Genomic DNA, 19,244 nt, shown 5'->3' with positions numbered 1-19,244 from the left:
TAATTGATTGTTGTAAAATCCCATCTGTATCACTAATGTCCTTCAGGGAAAGAAATATGCCACCCTTACCTAGTTCGGCCTACATGTGATTCCAGGCCCACAGCAATGTGGTTGACTCTTAGCATCTCTCAAGAGCAATTAGGGACGGGCAACAAATTCTGGCCTTGCCAGTGATGCCCACATCTCCTGAACAAATTAAAAAAAAACTTCCAGATTTTTCTTATTTATTGATTGAACTCAAATTCCAGTAGCTGCTGTGGTGGGAATTGAACTCACACTCTCTGTCTATTAGGCTGGAGCCTCTGGGTTAACTAGTCCAGTTACATTACCAATGCACCACCATCTCCCCAAATTGGACAGCTCTTTTAAAGAGCCAGCACTGGCATAATGGGAAGAATGGCCTTCTTGGCTGTATCCCAACTGATTCTAAAGACATTTGGCTCTGGATTCCAATGATCTTATTGCAGGTCTTACAAATTTTAGATGTTCACTTGAAAAACTGTTTCATAGAGTTATAAGTTGTGAAAGCAAAGAAGATTGTTGAGCCTTGGCCTCTTTAAGAGGGAAACCGATCGGGAGGAGATGAAAATCCAACTGAGAAAAGTGACCCCTGAACCTGCTTAATTTTTGGAAGGTCAAGAGATCTGTTTTTTGTTTAGAGGAACCGCGAGAAAAGGTGAAACTAAAGGTTTTGATTCTAAGAACTAAGGACATTTTTAACCGCTGATACCCATTTGATCAAGATATATTTACAAGAAAATACTCGAACATTGGAAAGAAAAGGGGGGAATAAAATCCATGGAGATTTGTTTCGCTTAACAGCAAGATTCTAGTGCATGCCTCTGCAGCTCAGATGGCAGGAGAGTGGATGTGTGTGTGGAAGAGAGGGTTAAATTCTCTCCTCCCCACCCCCCTCCACCCCCATCTGTTACAGGCAGTGCGAGATGTACTGGGAGCCTAGGAGGAGGGTCAGTGACAGGATCGCAGTGCAGTGAGTGTTAGTGTTGCTGCAGGAACAGAGGCTCAGCATTTCCAGCTCTGCGCACTGGTCAGCTGTGCAGCATTCCTTTTTGTTTTATTTTCTAGTTTTGTTGTTTCTCTCTCTCTCTCTCTGTGTGTGGCTCCGTTGCGTTTTGCCAGGAGTCATGAGGGCAATCTCGCCTTTGGGAGGCTGGTATTCCAACAGCTGCTGCTTCTGCTGTCATGTTCGCACAGGCACCATAATCCTGGGAGTCTGGTACATGGTGAGTGTGGGAGGGTGAGAGGGAACGACTGAGTGTCGGGGGAAGGGGGGTGAGTGAAACAAGGCAGTGTCCAAGGGATAGGGGGAGCGAAGAAGGGATTGAGGAGGAGGAGTGCGGGAGGAGGAGGGGTGGTGAGGGAGGAAGAGAGCACTGGGAGTGAGAGAGGGGGAAAGGAGTAGACAGTGGGGCGGGGAGGAAGGTGAGGGAGAGGAGAGAGGAGCAGGTGTGAGAGAGGAAGAGAGGAGTGTGAGAGAGGATAAGAGGAGAGGGCAGTGAAGGAAGGTGAGAAGAGGGAAGTGAGGGAGGAGAAGAGGGTCAGGAAGAGGAGAGTGAAAGAGTGAGGTGAAGAGAGGGAGAGTGATGGGAAGAGAAGGAGACTACGCAGGAGAGGAGAAGGAGAGTGATTAGGGAGAGGAGATTGCGGGGAGAGAAGTGAGGGAGAGACTCATAAGGAGGAGGAGAGTGAGGGAGGAGGACCATTGGTAAGGAGGAAGAGAGCAGTGGGAGTGAAGGAGGAAGGAAGGAGAGGACAGTGAGGTGGGGAAGAGCTTGAGGGAAAGGTGAAAGAGGAAGAGAGGAGAGGACAGTGAAGGAGGGTGTGGAGGAGAGTGCAAGGGAGTGAGGTGAAGAGAAGAGTGATGGGAAGAGAAAGAGACTGAGAAGGAGAGGAGGAGAGTGATTGCAGAGAGGCAGAAGAGATTGAGGGGAGAGGAGTGTGAGGGAGGGACTGAGTAAGGAGGAGGGGAGTGAGGGAGGGAATAAGTTGAGTGCCAGGAGGAAGAGAGTAAACTGCCCTAGTTATCATGGGACTCTCTGAGCAGGCTGGGTGTTTTTTGGGGTTCACCTCAGCCTAATCCTGATAAACTCTCAGATAAGGTGAACTTCTCTCACGTGGTTGTGATGCTTATGATTGTAGTCTGTTGACCAAAAAGATAGGAAGTTACTGTTCATTTTGTGACCCAGTGCTACCTCTGAACAAGTTGAACCTCCCTGGTGAAAGCTCCTTCACTACAGGGATAAATTGGGATTGTGCATTTTATACAGTTTATCCCCTCTCATTGAATTGGTGAGCAACTGTAATATGTCAAAAACAGGACTATTAACGGCCTTAGGAGGGTATTTCTGGAACTGTGTAACCTTCACACGGCTTTATATTGTGAGTCTTATTAAGATAATACTTCAGGCTAGCTAGACACTTCTTCTAAGCTGCAGCTTGAGTCATAGAACATCCAGCAATGCATTGCAAATAGGTTGGATAAACATGACTGTGTTAAAGGTGAAATGATTGAAGCCCTTGAAATAAAAGTGGATACAGAAAATGCTAATTTATTAAGTAATCAGGTGTCTCACAATTTGCTTCACAGAATCCGGTGTAAACACTGAAAACCAAATTCACTTGAAAAATAATTCTAAAAGATATGGGTTAAAGTGGAGTGTTGGAGTTGAATTTCTCGTGGTTTTCCCAGCAAGTGGAGTAATTACTTTGAAAGGTTTCTAGCCTACATTGTTAAGCACAGTGCAATGATTGATTTCATGTAGATTGGATGGGCTACATTTTCAGTAACTGACGTGCTTTGAATTCTATATGGTGAACGCCTCCCTACACTTTATCTGACACAGAATCCTGTTAAATGGATCCAAGCCAGATGGTGAAGTATGAAACTAGACACAGATCCTTTTCTTGATAGTAGGTTTATTCACAGAATGCAGCGTTACAGACCTCTGCCTCCTACTACCATCACCCCAGTGCCCCAGCACTGTTTGGAGTGCTTTTGTTTGCAGAGAACGGGTACCTGTATACGAATATGTGTCACTTCTAGCAAGGGTAAATGAGCCACTTTACCAGCTTGACTGATTGTTCTAAATTGGTTGTTAGTGAAGCTATTAGCGCACTCAGGGTTGTTCAGCAAGTGCTGCCCAACCATGGAACCACACCTAACAAATCAGGAGCTATCTTCCCTCGCTTTTCCTGCCTTTGGAGAATAGTTGGCAGGATTAGCAAGCCGATTATCAACCTGTTGAATCCCTTTGTGAATGCTCCTTCCATAGCCAACAAGTCCTAGAGTGTATCAGATTTCCAGCCTCCGCAGTATTTTGCTTTTAAGTCCTAGAGTGGGACTTGAACCCGAAGCTTCTAGCTCAGGGGCAGGGGAACTACCCACTGAGGCACAAGACCTCCCTCAGTCCCTTTTTTAAACTCTTCCGAGAAAACTAAAAAAAATTACCTAGTTAAGTAATGACTCACCTCTTGAAGGGGCACTGCAACAAAAAAAACCTGTTAAAGCTAGACTAACAAATTAAATTAAAGCAATGTTCCTGGGGCTAATGATGCACTCCAGCACTTGTAGCCTTTTTATACTCTTTTGAGTACCAATAAAAATAAACTAATTAACAAATTAACTAAGAAACAAGTTAACAGCGCCCTGAGGTGTCAGCTGTGGCTCAGTTCATAGCACCCTCGCCTTTGAATCAGAGGGTTGTGGGTTCATGTCCCACTCCCGGAAACCAAGAACTGTGATTGTACTCGAAAGAGTTGCAATCTGTGACTGTTGATAACTTGAAAGAATTTTAAAGGGCAGTCCCTTTTTATATGTGCTCAGGATACCTAATCAATCAATACCCTACACCTGTTTATCCTTAAACATAACATTATAATTAACATAATATTAACAAATCCTAGTTACCAGTTGTTAAACCTAGAACTACTGCCCCCAAAATATATTTAAATTTTCCAAAGGACAGAAGGGGCTAAGGGAATTCCCTTGGTGTATATCTCCTAGTGAGAATGCTTTATAATGAAAATAGTGTTCCAGCAAACATGATTACTTTAACAGATAATTCATTAGCTTGCAGTTTACAGTATACTGTATATATGTTGCCCAACACTAAATCGTTAAAATAATCAGTTAGTTATTAAATTGGAAACAAAGCACAAAAGCTGAAGGAAAGGTTCTTGTTGGAGGCAATATTAATTCATTAAGATAAAGTTGCGTTTGAGTTACAATTTAAAGTCATGGTTTTGTCAAGGATTAATATCTTTGATACCTTTAATATCTCAAACTAATGCCACAAGGATCAGTGCTGGAGCCTCAGCTATTTACATTCCCTGTCAATGATGAAAGAATCCAATATAATGTACCCACATTTTTTGATGATACAAATCTAGGTGGGAATGCAAGCTGTGAGGAGGATACAAAGAGGCTGCAAAGGGATATAAGTGTTTGGGTAAGACAATGGTATAATATAGGCAAATGTGAAATTATCCACTTTGGTAGGAAGAAGAGAAAGACAGTTTTTTTTTAAATGGAAGGCACAGGGAAATGTTGGTATGCTGAGGAATTTGGGTATCCTTGGACACAAATCACAGAAAATTAACATCCAGGTATAACAAACAAGGAAGTGAATGGTGTGTTAGCCTTTAGTGTAAGGTAAGGAAGTCTTACTGCAATCATTTGGAGTGATGCGCTCTATTTTGGCCTTCTCACCTCATCCTTCAGTTCCCTGCCTGAAGGCAGTTCCAACAATCACCACAGGTCAGATAAGGGCGCAGGTTCCAAATCCTCTCCCACCAGAACAGGTATCGAACCCTCCATGTTGTTGTCATCAATGATCCACACCAGTCATCTGAACCCACCAACCCCCCCAGGGAGTCTGAGTCGCTGTGGCAACATGCACTTCTACAGTATGTTGTAGTCTGGAGTTCTGGATAGCGATTGTAGAGGGTCCAAGTTTCTGTCTATCACATGGCTGACAGGAATCTCTCCCACTCTTACGCCTGCCCTTAACGTGTGTTGGTAGGATTTGCAGGTAGATAATCAACCTGTTTGGCCGCATTATGAACACACCTTCCTTGGCCATCAAGTCCTGGAGTGTGACTCGAACCCGGAACTTCTGAGATGCTACCCACAACACCATAAGATGACGGCTCCTCACCTAAGCAAGGATATACCTACTTTAGAAGGGGTGGAGCAAGTCTTCACTAGATTGATTCATGGGATGAGAGGGCTGCCCTATGTTGAATAATTAAGCAGGATGGGCCTAAATTCCCTAAAGTTCAGAGGAATGACTGGTGAACTCATTGAAACATATAAGATTCTTAGAAGGCTTAACAGTATTGATGCTGAGAGGCTGTTTCCCTGGCTGGAGAGCCTGGAACTAAAGGTCACAGTCTCAGGATAAGGGGTTATCCATTTAGGATTGAGCTGAGGAGAAATTTCTTCAGTCAGAGGGTTGTGAGTCTTTGGAATTCTGTACTCCAGAGAGCTGTGGATGCCTTTGACTATATTCAAGACTGAAGTCAATAGATTTTTGCACAGTAAGCAAGGAATATCGGGACGGTGTGAGAAAATGGAGTTGAGGTATAAAATCAACCATGATCTTACTGAACGGGGCAGTAGGCTTGAGGGGTTGAAAGGCCTTACTTCTGCTCCTATTTTTGAGTTCCTGCATATAATTGAGTTTCTCAGAGCATTTATGACAAAAATGTGAATGGGAATTTCTGGTCCAGTACCAAAGCACTTTATTCAAATGTCTTGATAATTTTACATGCAAATAACAATTTACAGAAACATAAAAATCTACCAATTTTAGTTGCTCAATAGCAACTTGTATTTAAATAGCACCTTTAAAATAGTAAAACATCCCTAGACATTCTGTGTTATCAAACAAAATATGACACTGAGACACATAAGGAGATATTAGGACAGATGACCAAAAGCTTGGTCAAAGAGGTAGCTTAAGGCCTCGACAGTTGAAGGCTTAGCTGTCAATGGTGAAGCAATGAAAATCGGGATGGTCACAAGGTCAGAGTTACAGGAACCTAGAGTTCTTGGAGGTTACAGAGATAGGAGCGAGACCATGGAGTGATTTTAAAATGAGAATTCAGTGTTGCTGGACTGGAGCCCAGGGTAGGTCAGCAAGAACAAGGTAATAGGAGATCGGAACTTAGTATGAGTTAAGATACGCGCAGCAGAGTTTTAAATGAGCTCAGAACCATATTAGCCGACAATTGGGGTCAGTTCAGTCAGCGTTTGTAAATGTTGAATATGGAAATTGCTGTAAACATACAGTTGGCCAATCAGCATCTGTGGAGAGAATGGACAAGTTTACTTTTGGATACAGACGCCATGTCAGACTGAATTCTACCCCAAGAAAAGTAAATTTGCCTTTGTCAATGTCTTATTAATTAGTTGTTAAGGTTTAACGGTAATTACATTGTTAAACAGGCGATAGGTATTTGTACACCTATAAATGGGGATAGCTGTGACACTGAGGGTGGGAGTAGTGTTAACTGTGAACTAAGTCAATTAACTCTCAAGAATAACCAATATTAGGGGGAAAACAGCTCTTGCAAACATTTTTGTTGGGTTCCGTGAGAAACGTGTCTTTGATGGAATGACACCTAACCTCCTACCCCTCGCATATTTCCAATATGTGGATGGTACACTTGCTATATATAAATCCGCAGTTGCATGTAATGATTTCCTTACATGTCTTAATGGGCTCCATCCTGCGCTCAAATTCACTTACGAAATGGAGCAGTCCAATGAACACCCCTTCCTTGACCCCTTCCCCTTAGTTGAGAAATCTGTCAGGGGGTTCTCTACCAGGGTCAACCACAAGCCTACCTTCATTGGTCAATATTCGCATTGGGATTCTTAAAGTTCCACACACTTTAAGATTGGTCTTATCGGCAACCTTGTAAGTAGGGACCTGAGCCATTTTGCTCACTGTGCAAGCTTGATGCTGAAATAGGGGCATAAAAGGCATCCTGTAGGATAATGGCTACTCTGATCAGATCATTTCACGCCCTATATCACACAAACTCATAAACGGGCCTAAGGCCGTCACTTTCGGCCCTGAAAAATGCCCACTCTACCTCAGATTACCCTGGAAGGGCAAGATATCTCAAAAATTTGAGATATCTGTTTCATTCTGCCGCTATGCAGTAGCAATACGAGTGGTATTATCCACTGACAGGACGCTGCCATCAAGCCAAAAAGACTTTCTGCCTATCAGACAAATGAATAATGTGGTATATGAATTTCAGTGCCAGTGTGATGCTAGGTATCTAGGCCGTACGTCCCAAAGACTGGCAGAACGTATCAAACAGCATTTCCCAGCTGCTGTTCGCAACGGGCAGGGAGAATACAGACCCTGCCCAATCAGCCCTTACTTGCAAAACTCAAAACACAATGGGCAGGATTCTCCCCCTGTCGCGGGGGGAGGTTGAAGTGCGGGCGCGCAAGAGGCGCACCTCTGATCGGTGCCCCCAATGGCGGGCGCGCCGCCATTTTACGTGGGCGGGCCAATTAAGGCCTGCCCAGCGTAACGTCCACCAGGAAGCGCTATGCGCTCCCTGTGCGGGCAGGGGCGAATCCCTAAACCCGAGAGTGCACTCTTTCGCGCATGCGCATGAAGGAGCACACTCATCTCCCTGAGGCTAAGCGCTGCCTCAGGGAGATCGGCTCCACAATAAAAAATGTTAAAAATAGAAAAAAAAAATCTCTGACATGTCCCCTCATGTGACACTGTCATGGGACATGGGACATGGACATGGGACATGTCCGTCACTTTTAAATACACTTCTATTAAATTTTTTAAAACCTACATGAACCTCATCCCGCCCGTGGATGAGGTTTCATGCTTTTTCTATTGCCTGCCAGGGCTCCCGGCCTGCCCGCCAACCTTAAAGTTGGACGGGCAGGTCCATTAATTAGTTCAATGACTCTGTCAATGGCCTCAATTGGCCACTGACAGGTCGGCGGGCGCACAGCTGATTTTGCTGCGCCCCTGCCCACCTGAAAATTTAAATGGGGCGCGGTGACGTCTGGAGTTCCGCCCAATGTCATTGCGCATCATTTTACACGTCGGCGAGTGGGAGGCAGCGCCCGCTCGCCAACGGGAAAATCCTGCCCAATGTCCAACATCGATGTGATTCCGCGATTGGACAACATTTGTTAAATAATCCTCAACGTGCCAATTTAATTGACAACCAATTTAAGATTGTCAGTGGGGCTTGCAATGTGGTGCATTTCTGTGTACTAGAAGCTACATATATTAATGCACAGGGCCCTGTTCTTTGCAGACAGAAAGAACATGCACATACACTGCGCCTATTTCAGTTAAGCAAAATAAGTGACAGCCATTTGCTGACTCATTCCTCAGGGCAATGCCTTGACCAGTCAGGGTCAAGTTGCCTGGTCTAAGTTTCAAACAATGCTTGGCAGTTAACTGTCAGTCACTATCACTAGTGCATTCTCCATGGCAATGCCACTTGCCAACCACTCAGCGCTGTCTTCACACACAGTATAAATTGTTTTCCCCTTATATTGGTATTCTTGCGAGTGTCCTGATGAGGCCAAGATGAAAAGCTTAGACATGTCTCTCTTTTCAGCAATACTGAAGTTTTGTACAAGCAATAAACTCTCTCCGGCAAAGAAAGCAGCTGTGTCTTAGTTTGAACTTCATCAACCGGCATGGATCCAGTAAACAGCCTTATATAATCTTGTGCAGAATTTTCAGCATAGAAACTGACTATTCAGCCCAACTGGCCCATGTTAGTGATTGTGCTCCTCATAAACCTCCTCCCACCCCTCTTCAACTGACTCCACTAACATATCCTTCTGTTCCTTTCTCCCTCATGTGTTTATCTAGTTTCCCCTTGACTGAACATTTCACCAATGCTGACTGACCTACTTTGTGTCTCCAGCATTTTCTGTTTATGTTTCTGATTTCAAGCATCTACAGTATTTTGCTTTTTTTTTTCACTTGTAGAGACAAGATTTTTTTTATGATTGTGTAATAGCACAGTATTCAATTAAGCTTTCTCTCCTACGCTGGTAATTTAGGACAGGTCAACAGATGATTGACAGGGTCTTTAGATGTCGGAAACATTGCAACATGAGCTACAATTGTGTTGGAACCGCAAGTCATTAGAATTTGATCTGCGGGGAAGGTTAAATTCGTTACCTGGTGTCTGTTACTGCTTTGCATCTTGAGATTGTTCTTTGACAATAAAAGTAGCTATCCAGCGATTCAGAAAAAGTGAAGAGTTAATTTTGCTTGTAACGTATAAATGGAAATGTAGATCCGCCAATGATATGTCTGACTGGGCACGAATCACATGGGAAGATAATCAAGGAAACTGAAACACTAAAACGTCATTAAATTTTCAGGAGCTCCTTAAGGTTTGGCAAGATAACTGACACACGTGAGCGAGGCAATAAAATAGTTATCTTTTCGTTGAGTCCACAGCCTGTCGAGTACTGAATTCACGAGGGCCAATCCTGCTTCTAAAACACAATTCCGCACGTAACCATTTGTGAATTGTATTTCTGCTGTGAATCGGTTTGTCCTATACAATTGCAGCCAGGAGCTGTGTTTAAGCTGAGCTGCAAGCTTGTGATTTGGCAAGGTTTCCCTTGTTATCTCCGAGCAAAATGGCTGCATCCTATTAAATTGAAATCACGTCAACGTAGATTTTTTTTTTTGATAACTCCAGTAGCTTTTTAGGTCAGGTCTTTCCACCTTTTTTAATTGTTTGTGCTAGGTGGTTTCTAACCTAGGGTAATCTTTCCCCTCCGCCAACGCCTTTACCGTTGCCAAAGGCTTTCTCAATCCTTCTGCATTTCTAGATTTGCTGTGACAAGGGGGAAAGCCGCTCAGCCCCTCGAGCCTGCTCTGCCATTCATTGAGATCCGGGCTGCTCTATATCTCGCATCTAATTATCCTCCTAGGTTCCCCCATCCCTTAATACCCTTGTCTAACACAAACCCATCAACCGTTGAAATTTTCAATCGACCCCCTCCGATCTTAACAGCTTTTTGGAGGAGGGAGTGACATCATCCTTTGAGTGAAGAAGTGCTTCCCGACATCACCCCTGAGCAGCCTGGCTCTAATTTCCGGACTTTCCAGAGGAACCTTTCCATCTTTCCTATCAAACCTGTAATCATCTTTAAACCCTCAATTGGTTCACTCTTTAATCTTCTATATTAAATATACAATTCAAATCTCTGCAACTTGTCCTCAGTAACTTAACCCCTTTTGGCCCTGTTATCATCCTGGTGAATCCGCACTACATCCTTTCCAGGGCCAATATGTCCTTCCTGTGGTACGATGCTCAGAACTGACCAGTGCTCCAGATGCCGTCTAACCAGAGCTTTAAGCAGCTGAACTCCTTTCACCAATGCCTTTCCTTTTTTTTATTGTTTCATGGCAGGGGGCATTGCTTGGCAAGGCCAGCACTTGTTGCCCACCCCTAATCACCATTGAACTGAGTGGCTTGCTAGGCCAGTTAAGAGTCAACCATATCGCCATGGGTCTGGAGTCACATGTAGGCCAGACTGGGGTAAGATTTCCATCCCTAAAGGGCATTAGTGAGCCAAACTTTAATGGCAATTGATGATAGCTTCATGGTCATAGACTAGCTTTCAATTCCAGATTTTTATTAATTATTTGAATTTAAATTCCACCAGCTGCCCCACCCCTATCTTCATAAACACTACATCCCATGCTTGCACCCAGTCCTGTGCTCAGCCTTTTTGGATTTTAGGATTTTGAAAAGAATTGATAGGGGAGAAACTTCCTTTACTGGCGCAGAAATCAAGAGCTAGAAGGCATAACCTTAAGAGCCAAGCGATTCAGGTGACGTTAGGAAACACAAGAAGTAGTAGCAGGAGTTGACCATATGACCCGTTAAGCCTGCTCCGCCATTCACTACGATCATGGCTGATCTCGGGCCTCAACTCCCACTTTCCTGCCTGCTTAATTCCCTGAGCTACCAAAAATCATCTATCGCAGCCTTAAATGTATTCAACGGTGGAGCACCCATAACCCTCTAGGGTAGGGAATTCCAAAGATTCACAACCCTTTGAGTGAAGAAATTTCTCCTCGTCTCAGTCCTAAACAATTGACCCCTTATCCTGAGACTATGTCCCCGTGTTTTAGACCCCCAACCAACGGAAACAATCTCTCAGCGTCCGTCCTATTAGACCCCTTCAGAATTTTGTAGGTTTCGATGAGATCGCCTCCCCATTCTTCTAACCTCCAGAGACTATAGGCCCAATTTACTCAGCCTCTCATCATAGGACACAACTCTCATCCCAGGGACTGAACTAGTGATCCTTTGCTGTACCGCCTCCAATGCAAGTATATCCTTTCTTAAATGTGCAGACCAAAACTGCACACAGTACTCCAGATGTGGTCTCACCAAAACCCTGTGCAACTCTAGCAAAACTTCTTTATTCCTGTACTCCAATCCCCTTGCAATAAAAGCCAACATGCTATTTGCCTTCCTAATTTCTTGCTGCACCTGCATGCTAACTTTCTGTGATCCTTGTACAAATGCACCCAAATCTCTTTGAACATCAATGTTTACAAGTTTCACAGCTTTAAAAAAATGTTCTGCTTTTCTATTCTTATGACCAAAGTGAATAACTTCACACTTCCTTACATTATACTCCATCTACCATCTTTTTGCCACTCACTTAACCTGTCTATATCTCTTTGCAGCCTCTTTGTGTCCTCCCCACAGCTTACCTTCCCACCAAGCTTGGTATCATCAGCAAACTTTGATATATTACTCGCTGTTTCTTCATTTAAGTCATTAATATAGATTGTAAATAGCTGAGGCCCCAGCACTGATCCTTGCAGCACTCCACTATTCACTGCCTGCCAACTTGAAAAAGCCCAGTTTATGCCCACTCTCTGCTTTCTTTCCTTAACCAATCCTCTATCCATGCTAAAATATCACCCCCACCTCCGTAAGCCTTTAGTTTGCCTATTAACCTTTTGTGTGGCACCTTATTGAATGCCTTTTGGAATTCCAGGTATATTACATCTACTGGTTCCCCTTCATCTACCCTGCTAGTTACATACTCAAAAAACTCTAATAAAATTGTCAGACAGGATTCCCCTTTAATAAAACCACATTGACTGGTTCTATGCTTTTCTAAGTACATTGTTAAGACTCCCTTAATAATAGATTCCAGAATTTTCCTAACAACTGATCTTAGGCTAGCTGGCCTGTAGTTCACTCCCTCCTTTCTTGAAATGAGGCGTAACAATTTCCAATTTCAAAGCTAATAGAAATCTAGGGAATTTTGGAAAATCATAGCCAGAGCATCCACTATTTCTGCAGCTCTCTCTTCTAGAACCCTAGGGTGTAGACCTTCAGGTCCCAGGGATTTGTCAGATTTTAGTCCCTTAAGTTTATCAAATATTTTTTTCTCTGCTGATACTAGTTTCCTTAGTTTCCTCACACTTTTTAGCCCCTAGGTTATTGTATATTTTTGGAAACTTGTGTCTTCTACCATGAAGACATACACAACGTATTTGCTCAATGCCTCTGCCATTTCTTCACTCCCCACGATAGTTTCTCCTGCCTCTGCTTCTGAGGGACCAATGTTTACTTTAGCTACTCTCTTCCTTTTTATATAATTATAAAAGCACTTACAATCTGTTTTAATATTTCTGGCTAGTTTACTCTCATTTTCTAATTTTTCCATTTTTATCAACTTTTTGGTGGTCCTTTGTTGGTTTTTAAAACACTCCCAATCCTCAGACTTGCTATTGTTTTTTTTTTGCTACATTGTAAGCCTCTTCTTTTAATCTAATACTACCCTTAATTCTCTGAGTAAGCAATGGATGGGTCCTTCTTGCCGAGTTTTTGTTCTTCATTTGAATATATTTTTGTTGAAGATTTTGAATTGTTTCTTTAAATGTTTTCCACTGTTCATTTACCTCCAGACCTATTAGCCTATTTACCCAATTAACCTTAGCCAGTTCTCCCCTCATACCTATGTAATTGGCATTATTTAAGTTTAAGATTTTTGTTTGTGACTGGAATATGTCACTTTCAAACTTAACATGGAATTCAATGGTATTATGATCACTATTTCCTAGTGCATCTTTTACTATGACATTACTAATTAACCCTGCTTCATTACACAATACTATATCGAAGATAGCTTTATCCCTAGTCAGTCCACAATGTATTGCTCCAAGAAACTGTCACAAAAACATTCTTCCAACTCACCTTCTAGAACACTCTTGCCAATTTGATTGTCCCAGTCTGTATGAAGATTAAAGTACCCCACAATTATTACATTTCCTTTGTTACAAGCTGCAATAATTTCTTGCTTAATGCAATATCGCATACCCTGGAATATTTATTTCCCGACCTGATCACTTTGTAACCATGTCTTGGTAATGGCGATTAGATCTAAATCATTTACCTTTAATTGTGTCACTAATTTATCTATCTTATCGCAGATGCTTCATGCATTCAGGTAAAGAACCTTTAATTTCAATTTTTCACTCTATTCTCTGCATTGACCTTATTCACTAATGTACAAGTTTTATTAAACTCTCTGTCCCTTTCTGTCCCACTCTGCTTGTCTTTACCCGCATCACAATACTGTTCCAAAACCTAAACCTTTCTCTTTGGATTTCTAAGTCTCCCTTCACCCCCTCCCCCTCACTACTGTTTGTTTAAATCCTCACCCATAGCCCTAGTTAAACGATTTGCCAGGACACTGGTCCCAGCCCAGTTCAAGTGGAACCCAGTCCAATGGAATACCTCACTCTCTACTCCAGAGAGCTGTGGATGCTGTTTCCACTGGAGTTTAGAAGAGTGAGGGGTAATTTCATTGAAGTATACAAGATCCTGAATGGCATTGACAAGGTGGACGTGGAAAGGATGTTTCCTCTTGTGGGTGAGCCCAGAACTAGGGGGCACTGTTTTAAAATTAGGGTCACCCTTTGGGGCACTGTTTTAAAATTAGGGTCACCCTTTGAGGACAGAGATGAGGAGAATTTTTTTCTCTCAGAGGGTTGTGTGACTTTGGAACTCTCTGTCTCAGAAGACGGTGGATGCAGGATCATTGAATATTTTTAAGGCAGAGGTAAATAGATTGTTGTTAGGCAAGGGAATCAAAGGTTATGGAGGGTAGATGGGAATTTAGAACTCAAAACACAAACAGATCAGCCATGATCTTACTGAATGACAGAGCAGGCTCGAGGGGCTGAATGACCTACTTCTGTTCCTATTTCTTTGTATGTTCGTATATACTCTTCCATGAGCACTGATGCCAGTGCAGCATGAATTGACACCCCTTCTGCCCAGACCACTCTTTGAACCATGCGCTTAATTCTCTAATCTTCGTAACCCTATGCCAATTGGTGCATGGCTCAGGTAACAATCCAGAGATGATTATCTTTGATGTCCTGTGTTTTAATTTGGACCCTGACTCCTCAAATGCTCTTAGCAGCACATCATAACTGGTTCTACCCATGTTGTTGGTTCCCAAATGGACCACGACAACTAGATCCTCCCCATCACACTCCAAGTTCCTCACCAGCTGTGAGGAGATGTCCTTAACCTTAGCACTGGACAGGCAACACAATCTTCAAAGATCCCAGTTGCAACTACTGAGAACAATATCTATCCCCCTTTCCTATCGCAACACATTCCTCTTCATTCCCTCACTTGAATGGCATCCTTCATCATGGTGCCATGGTCAGTCCGCTCATCCACCTTGTAGTCCTTCTCCTCGCCCACACAGGTAGCAAGTGCCTCGTACCTGCTGGACAGAGTCAGAGGCTAAGGCTTCTCCATCACTACCTGCTGATTCCCCTTATCTGCCTGACTCACAGTCACACCCTCCTGTCCCTGACCATGGACCAACTCTAAGGCCCTGCCTAACCTAAGGGAAGTGATTGCCTCCCGGAACAAAGTGTCCAGATAATTCTCCCCCTCCCTGATGTGTCCGCAACTCAGACTCCAGCTCAGCAACTCAGAGCCCATCTCCCCGTACGTGAGAGTAAACACTAGCACAATCGATCATTTTAAATTCGAATTCAGTAGATTTTTGAATGGCCTCCTCCTGTTTCTATGTTCCATCCTCCTTAATCTTATTCCAGCTTTATATCCTCAGCACCTTTGTTCCCTCCCGTGTTCTCTGTTCGTGTGAGTCTGTTGCTCCCTCTGCTCCAGTTTGGTGACAGAGCTCAATCCTGCTCTTTGGAACTCAATCTCCAAATTCCTCCACCTCTACACCCGCCTCACCTTCTTCACTGGCCTACTCCCAAAGCCTGTCCACCATCTACAAGACACAAGTTTCTACTTGCCTGGATGAGTGCAGCCCCAACAAAACTCAAGAAGCTTGACACCGTCCAGGACAAAGCAGCCCACATGATTGACACCACATCCACCACCTAAAACATTCACTCCCTCCACCACTGGTGCACAGTAGCAGCAGTGTGTAACATCTACAAGATGCACTGCAGCAACTCACCAAGGCTCCTTTGGCAGCACCTTCCAAACCCACGATCTCTATCACGGCCAACAGATGCATTGGAATACCACCACCTAAAAGCTTCCCTCCAAGCCACACACCATCCTGACTGTCACTGGGTCAAAATCCTGGAACTCCCTCAACAGCGCTGTGTATGTATCTACATCAAATGGACTGCAGTGTTTCAAGCCAGCAATGCCCACAACCCATGAAATAATAAATAAATAAAAAAACACTCTTTGTTGAAGCTGACTAAACCCTTGTGAATGCTGGATGTTCAGCTCTCATGGAATTTTTTCACAATTAATATTTGTATTTATATGGAATATTTAGCATAATAAAACATCCCAAGGCACTTCACAGAAGCATTATTTTTTTCATTCATTCATGGGATGTGGGCTTCGCTGGCTGGACCAGCTTTTATTGCCCATCCCTAATTGTCCTTGAGCAGGTGGTGGTGAGCTGCCTTCTTGAACCGCTGCTGTCCATGTGGTGTAGGTACACCCACAGCGCTGTTAGGGAGGGAGTTCCAGGATTTTGACCCAGTGAAAGTGAGGGAACAGCGATACATTTCCAAGTCAGGATGGTGAGTGACTTGGAGGGGAACTTCCAGGTGGTGGTGTTCCCATTTCTCTGCTACCCTTGTCCTTCTGGATGGTAATGGTCATGGGTTTGCAAGGTACTGTCTAAGGAGCCTTGGCGAATTCCTGCAGTGCATCTTATAGATGGTACACACTGCTGCTGTTGTGCATTGGTGGTGGAGGGAGTGAATGTTTGTGGATATGGTGCCAATCAAGCAGGTTGTTTTGTCCTGGAAGGTGTCAAGTCCCTTTAGTGTTATGGGAGTGATGTCCTAGAGCTGAGATGACTGATCTCCAACAACCACAACCATCTTCCTTTGTGCTAGGTATCACTCTAACTAGTGGAGAGTTTTCCCCCTGATTCCCATTGACCCCAGTTTTGCAAGGGTTCCTTGATGCCACCCTCGGTCAAATGTGGATCTGATGTCAAGGGCAGTCACTCTCACCTCACCTCTAGAGTTCAGCTCTTTTGTCCATGTAATGAGGTCAGGAGCTGAGTGGCCCTGGCGGAACCCAAACTGGGTATCAATGAGCAGGTTATTGCTAAGCAAGTGCTGCTTGATAGCACTGTTGATGACCCCTTCCATCACTTTACTGATGATGGAGAGTAGACTGATGGGGCGGTAATTGGCTGGGTTGGATTTGTCCTTCATCTTTTTGTGTATAGGGCATACCTGGGCAATTTTCCACACAGCTGGGTTGGTGCCAGTGTTGTAACTGTACTGGAACAGCTTGGCTAGGGGCACGGCAAGTTCTGGAGCACAATTCTTCAGTACTATTGCCGGAATATTGTCAAAGTCCATACACTTTCCACTATCCAGTCTTTGCCGTATCCAGTGCTTTCAGCCATTTCTTGATATCACATGGAGTGAATCGAATTGGCTGAAGACTGGAATCTGTGATGCTGGGGACCTCCAGAAGAGGCTGAGGTGGATCATTCATTTGGTACTTCTGGCTGAAGATTGTAGCAAATGCTTCAACCTTATCTTTTACACTGATGTGCTGGGCTCCCCCATCATTGAGGATAAGGATATTTGTGGAGCCTCCTCCTCCAGTGAGTTGTTTACTTGTCCACCACCATTCATGATTGGATGTGGCAGGACTGCAGAGCTTAGATCTGATCCGTTGGTTGTGGGATCACTTAGCTTTATCTATCACTTGCTGCTTATGCTGTTTGGCACGCAAGTAGTCCTGTGTTACAGTTTCACCAGGTTGACACCTCATTTTTAGGTGTGCCTGGTGCTGCTCCTGGCATGCCCCTCCTGCACTCTTCATTGAACCAGGGTTGATCCCCTGGCTTGACGGTAATGGTAGAGTGGAGGTTATGCCGGGCCATGAGGTTACAGATTGTGTTCGAGTACAATTCTGCTGCTGCTGATGGCCCACAGCGCCTCATGGATGCCCAGTCTTGAGTTGCTAGATCTGTTCGAAATCTATCCCGTTTAGCACAATGGTAGTGCCACACAACACGATGGGTATCCTCAATGTGAAGTCGGGACTTCATCTCCACAATGACTGTGCAGTGGTCACTCCTACCAATACTGTCATGGACAGATGCATCTGCGGCAGGCAGGTTGGTGAGGATGAGGTCAAGTAGATTTTTCCCTCTTGTTGGTTCCCTCACCACCTGCCGCCAACCCAGTCCTTTAAGACTCGGCCAGCTTGGTCAGTAGTGGTGCTACCGAGCCACTCTTGGTGGTGGCCATTGAAGTCCCCCACCCAGACTACATTCTGCACCCTTGCCACCCTCACTGCTTCCTCCAAGTGATGCACTGATTCAACTGAGGGAGGGTGATATGTCTTAATCAGCAGGAGGTTTCCTTGCCCATGAGACTTCATGGGGAGTGGAGCCAATGTTGAGGATTCCCAGGTCAACTCGCTCCTAACCGCACATCACTGTGCGGCCACCTCTATGTCCTGTCCCACTGACAGGAGAGACCCCGGAATGGTCACGGTCGTGTCTGTGGCTTATCTGTAAGATATGATTCTGTGAGGATGACTATGTCAGACTGTTGCTTGACTAGTCTGTGAGACAGTTCTCCCAATTTTGGCACGGGCCAAAAAAGAGGACTTTGTAGGGTTGAGATTGCTGTTGCCGTTTCCGGTGCCTAGGCCAATGTTGGGTGGTCCGTCCAGTTTCATTCCTTATTTGAGGCTTTGTAACAGTTTGATACAACTGAGCGGCTTGCTGGGCCATTTCAGAGGGCAGTTAAGAGTCAACCACATTGTTGTGGGTCTGGAGTCACACGTAGGCCAGACCAGGTAAGGATGGCAGCTTTCTTTCCCAATAGGGACATCAGTGAACCAGATGGGTTTTTACCTCAATCGACAAAGGTTTCATGGTCATCATTAGACTTTTAATTCCAGATTTTTATTGAATTAAAGTTCCACCATCTGCCGTGGAGGGATTCGAATCCGTAGCATTATCCCGGGTCCCTGGATTACTAGGCCAGCGACAAACCACTATGTCATCGCCTCCCCATACCACCACACCATCACCTACATTTGATACCGAACCACATAAAGAGATATTAGGACAGTTGACTAAAAGCTTGATCAAAGCGGGAAGTTTTAAGGAAGAAAGAGAGGCGGAGAGGTTTAGGGATGGAATTCCAGAACTTAGGGCTCAGGTAGCTGAAGACTCAGCTACCAGTAGTGGATTGATTTAAAATTGTGGATGCTGAAGAGGCTGCAACTGGAGGAATGGAAACATCTTAGAAGATTGTAGGGCTGGGGGAGATCCATTAATGGCACTATATAAAAGTACGTTAATATTGTTGGTAGTCTCAGAGGGATGTGCAGAATGTCTAGTACTAATTTGAAACCAAGACTTACGAAATCCATTTGCAATCTGAGGGCTGAGTCATACAGTCATTTGCAACAGTGCAGGCCAAAAACAGTTTTGCATTATCAGAAGTGACAGCATAATTGCACCTTTAGTTAATTACATTTAATAAGTTTTGTCTTTAAATTCAGTAGAGAAAAGGCAAGTAGCATGGTCATCTTTATTGAAAGGGGATTGGCTTACAGTAATAACAAAGTTGTAGTATAGTTGTCCAGGGTTTTGCTGTGACAACATACTTTGTGCAGTTCTGGTCTCCACATTTAAGAAAGGTTATACT

The 19,244-nt window shown here is 44.1% G+C and overlaps 1 protein-coding gene across 1 annotated transcript in view; it reads left to right on the top strand.

The window, feature by feature from the left end:
• Window positions 1-974: 974 nt before the first annotated feature.
• Window positions 975-19,244, top strand: part of laptm4b (lysosomal protein transmembrane 4 beta) — a 91,283-nt gene continuing 73,013 nt past the window's right edge. Inside the window, exon 1 of the mRNA XM_078541116.1 lies at window positions 975-1,244. Within this exon, the coding sequence (XP_078397242.1) occupies window positions 1,146-1,244 (99 nt within the window). The 5' untranslated portion in view covers window positions 975-1,145. The remainder of the gene's footprint in view (window positions 1,245-19,244) is intronic.

The sequence above is a fragment of the Cetorhinus maximus genome, chromosome 4 (genome assembly GCF_964194155.1).
Source record: "Cetorhinus maximus chromosome 4, sCetMax3.hap1.1, whole genome shotgun sequence".
Taxonomy (NCBI): domain Eukaryota; kingdom Metazoa; phylum Chordata; class Chondrichthyes; order Lamniformes; family Cetorhinidae; genus Cetorhinus; species Cetorhinus maximus.
Note: the sequence above shows the minus strand (reverse complement) of the source record. Positions and strands in the feature narration are given on the sequence as shown.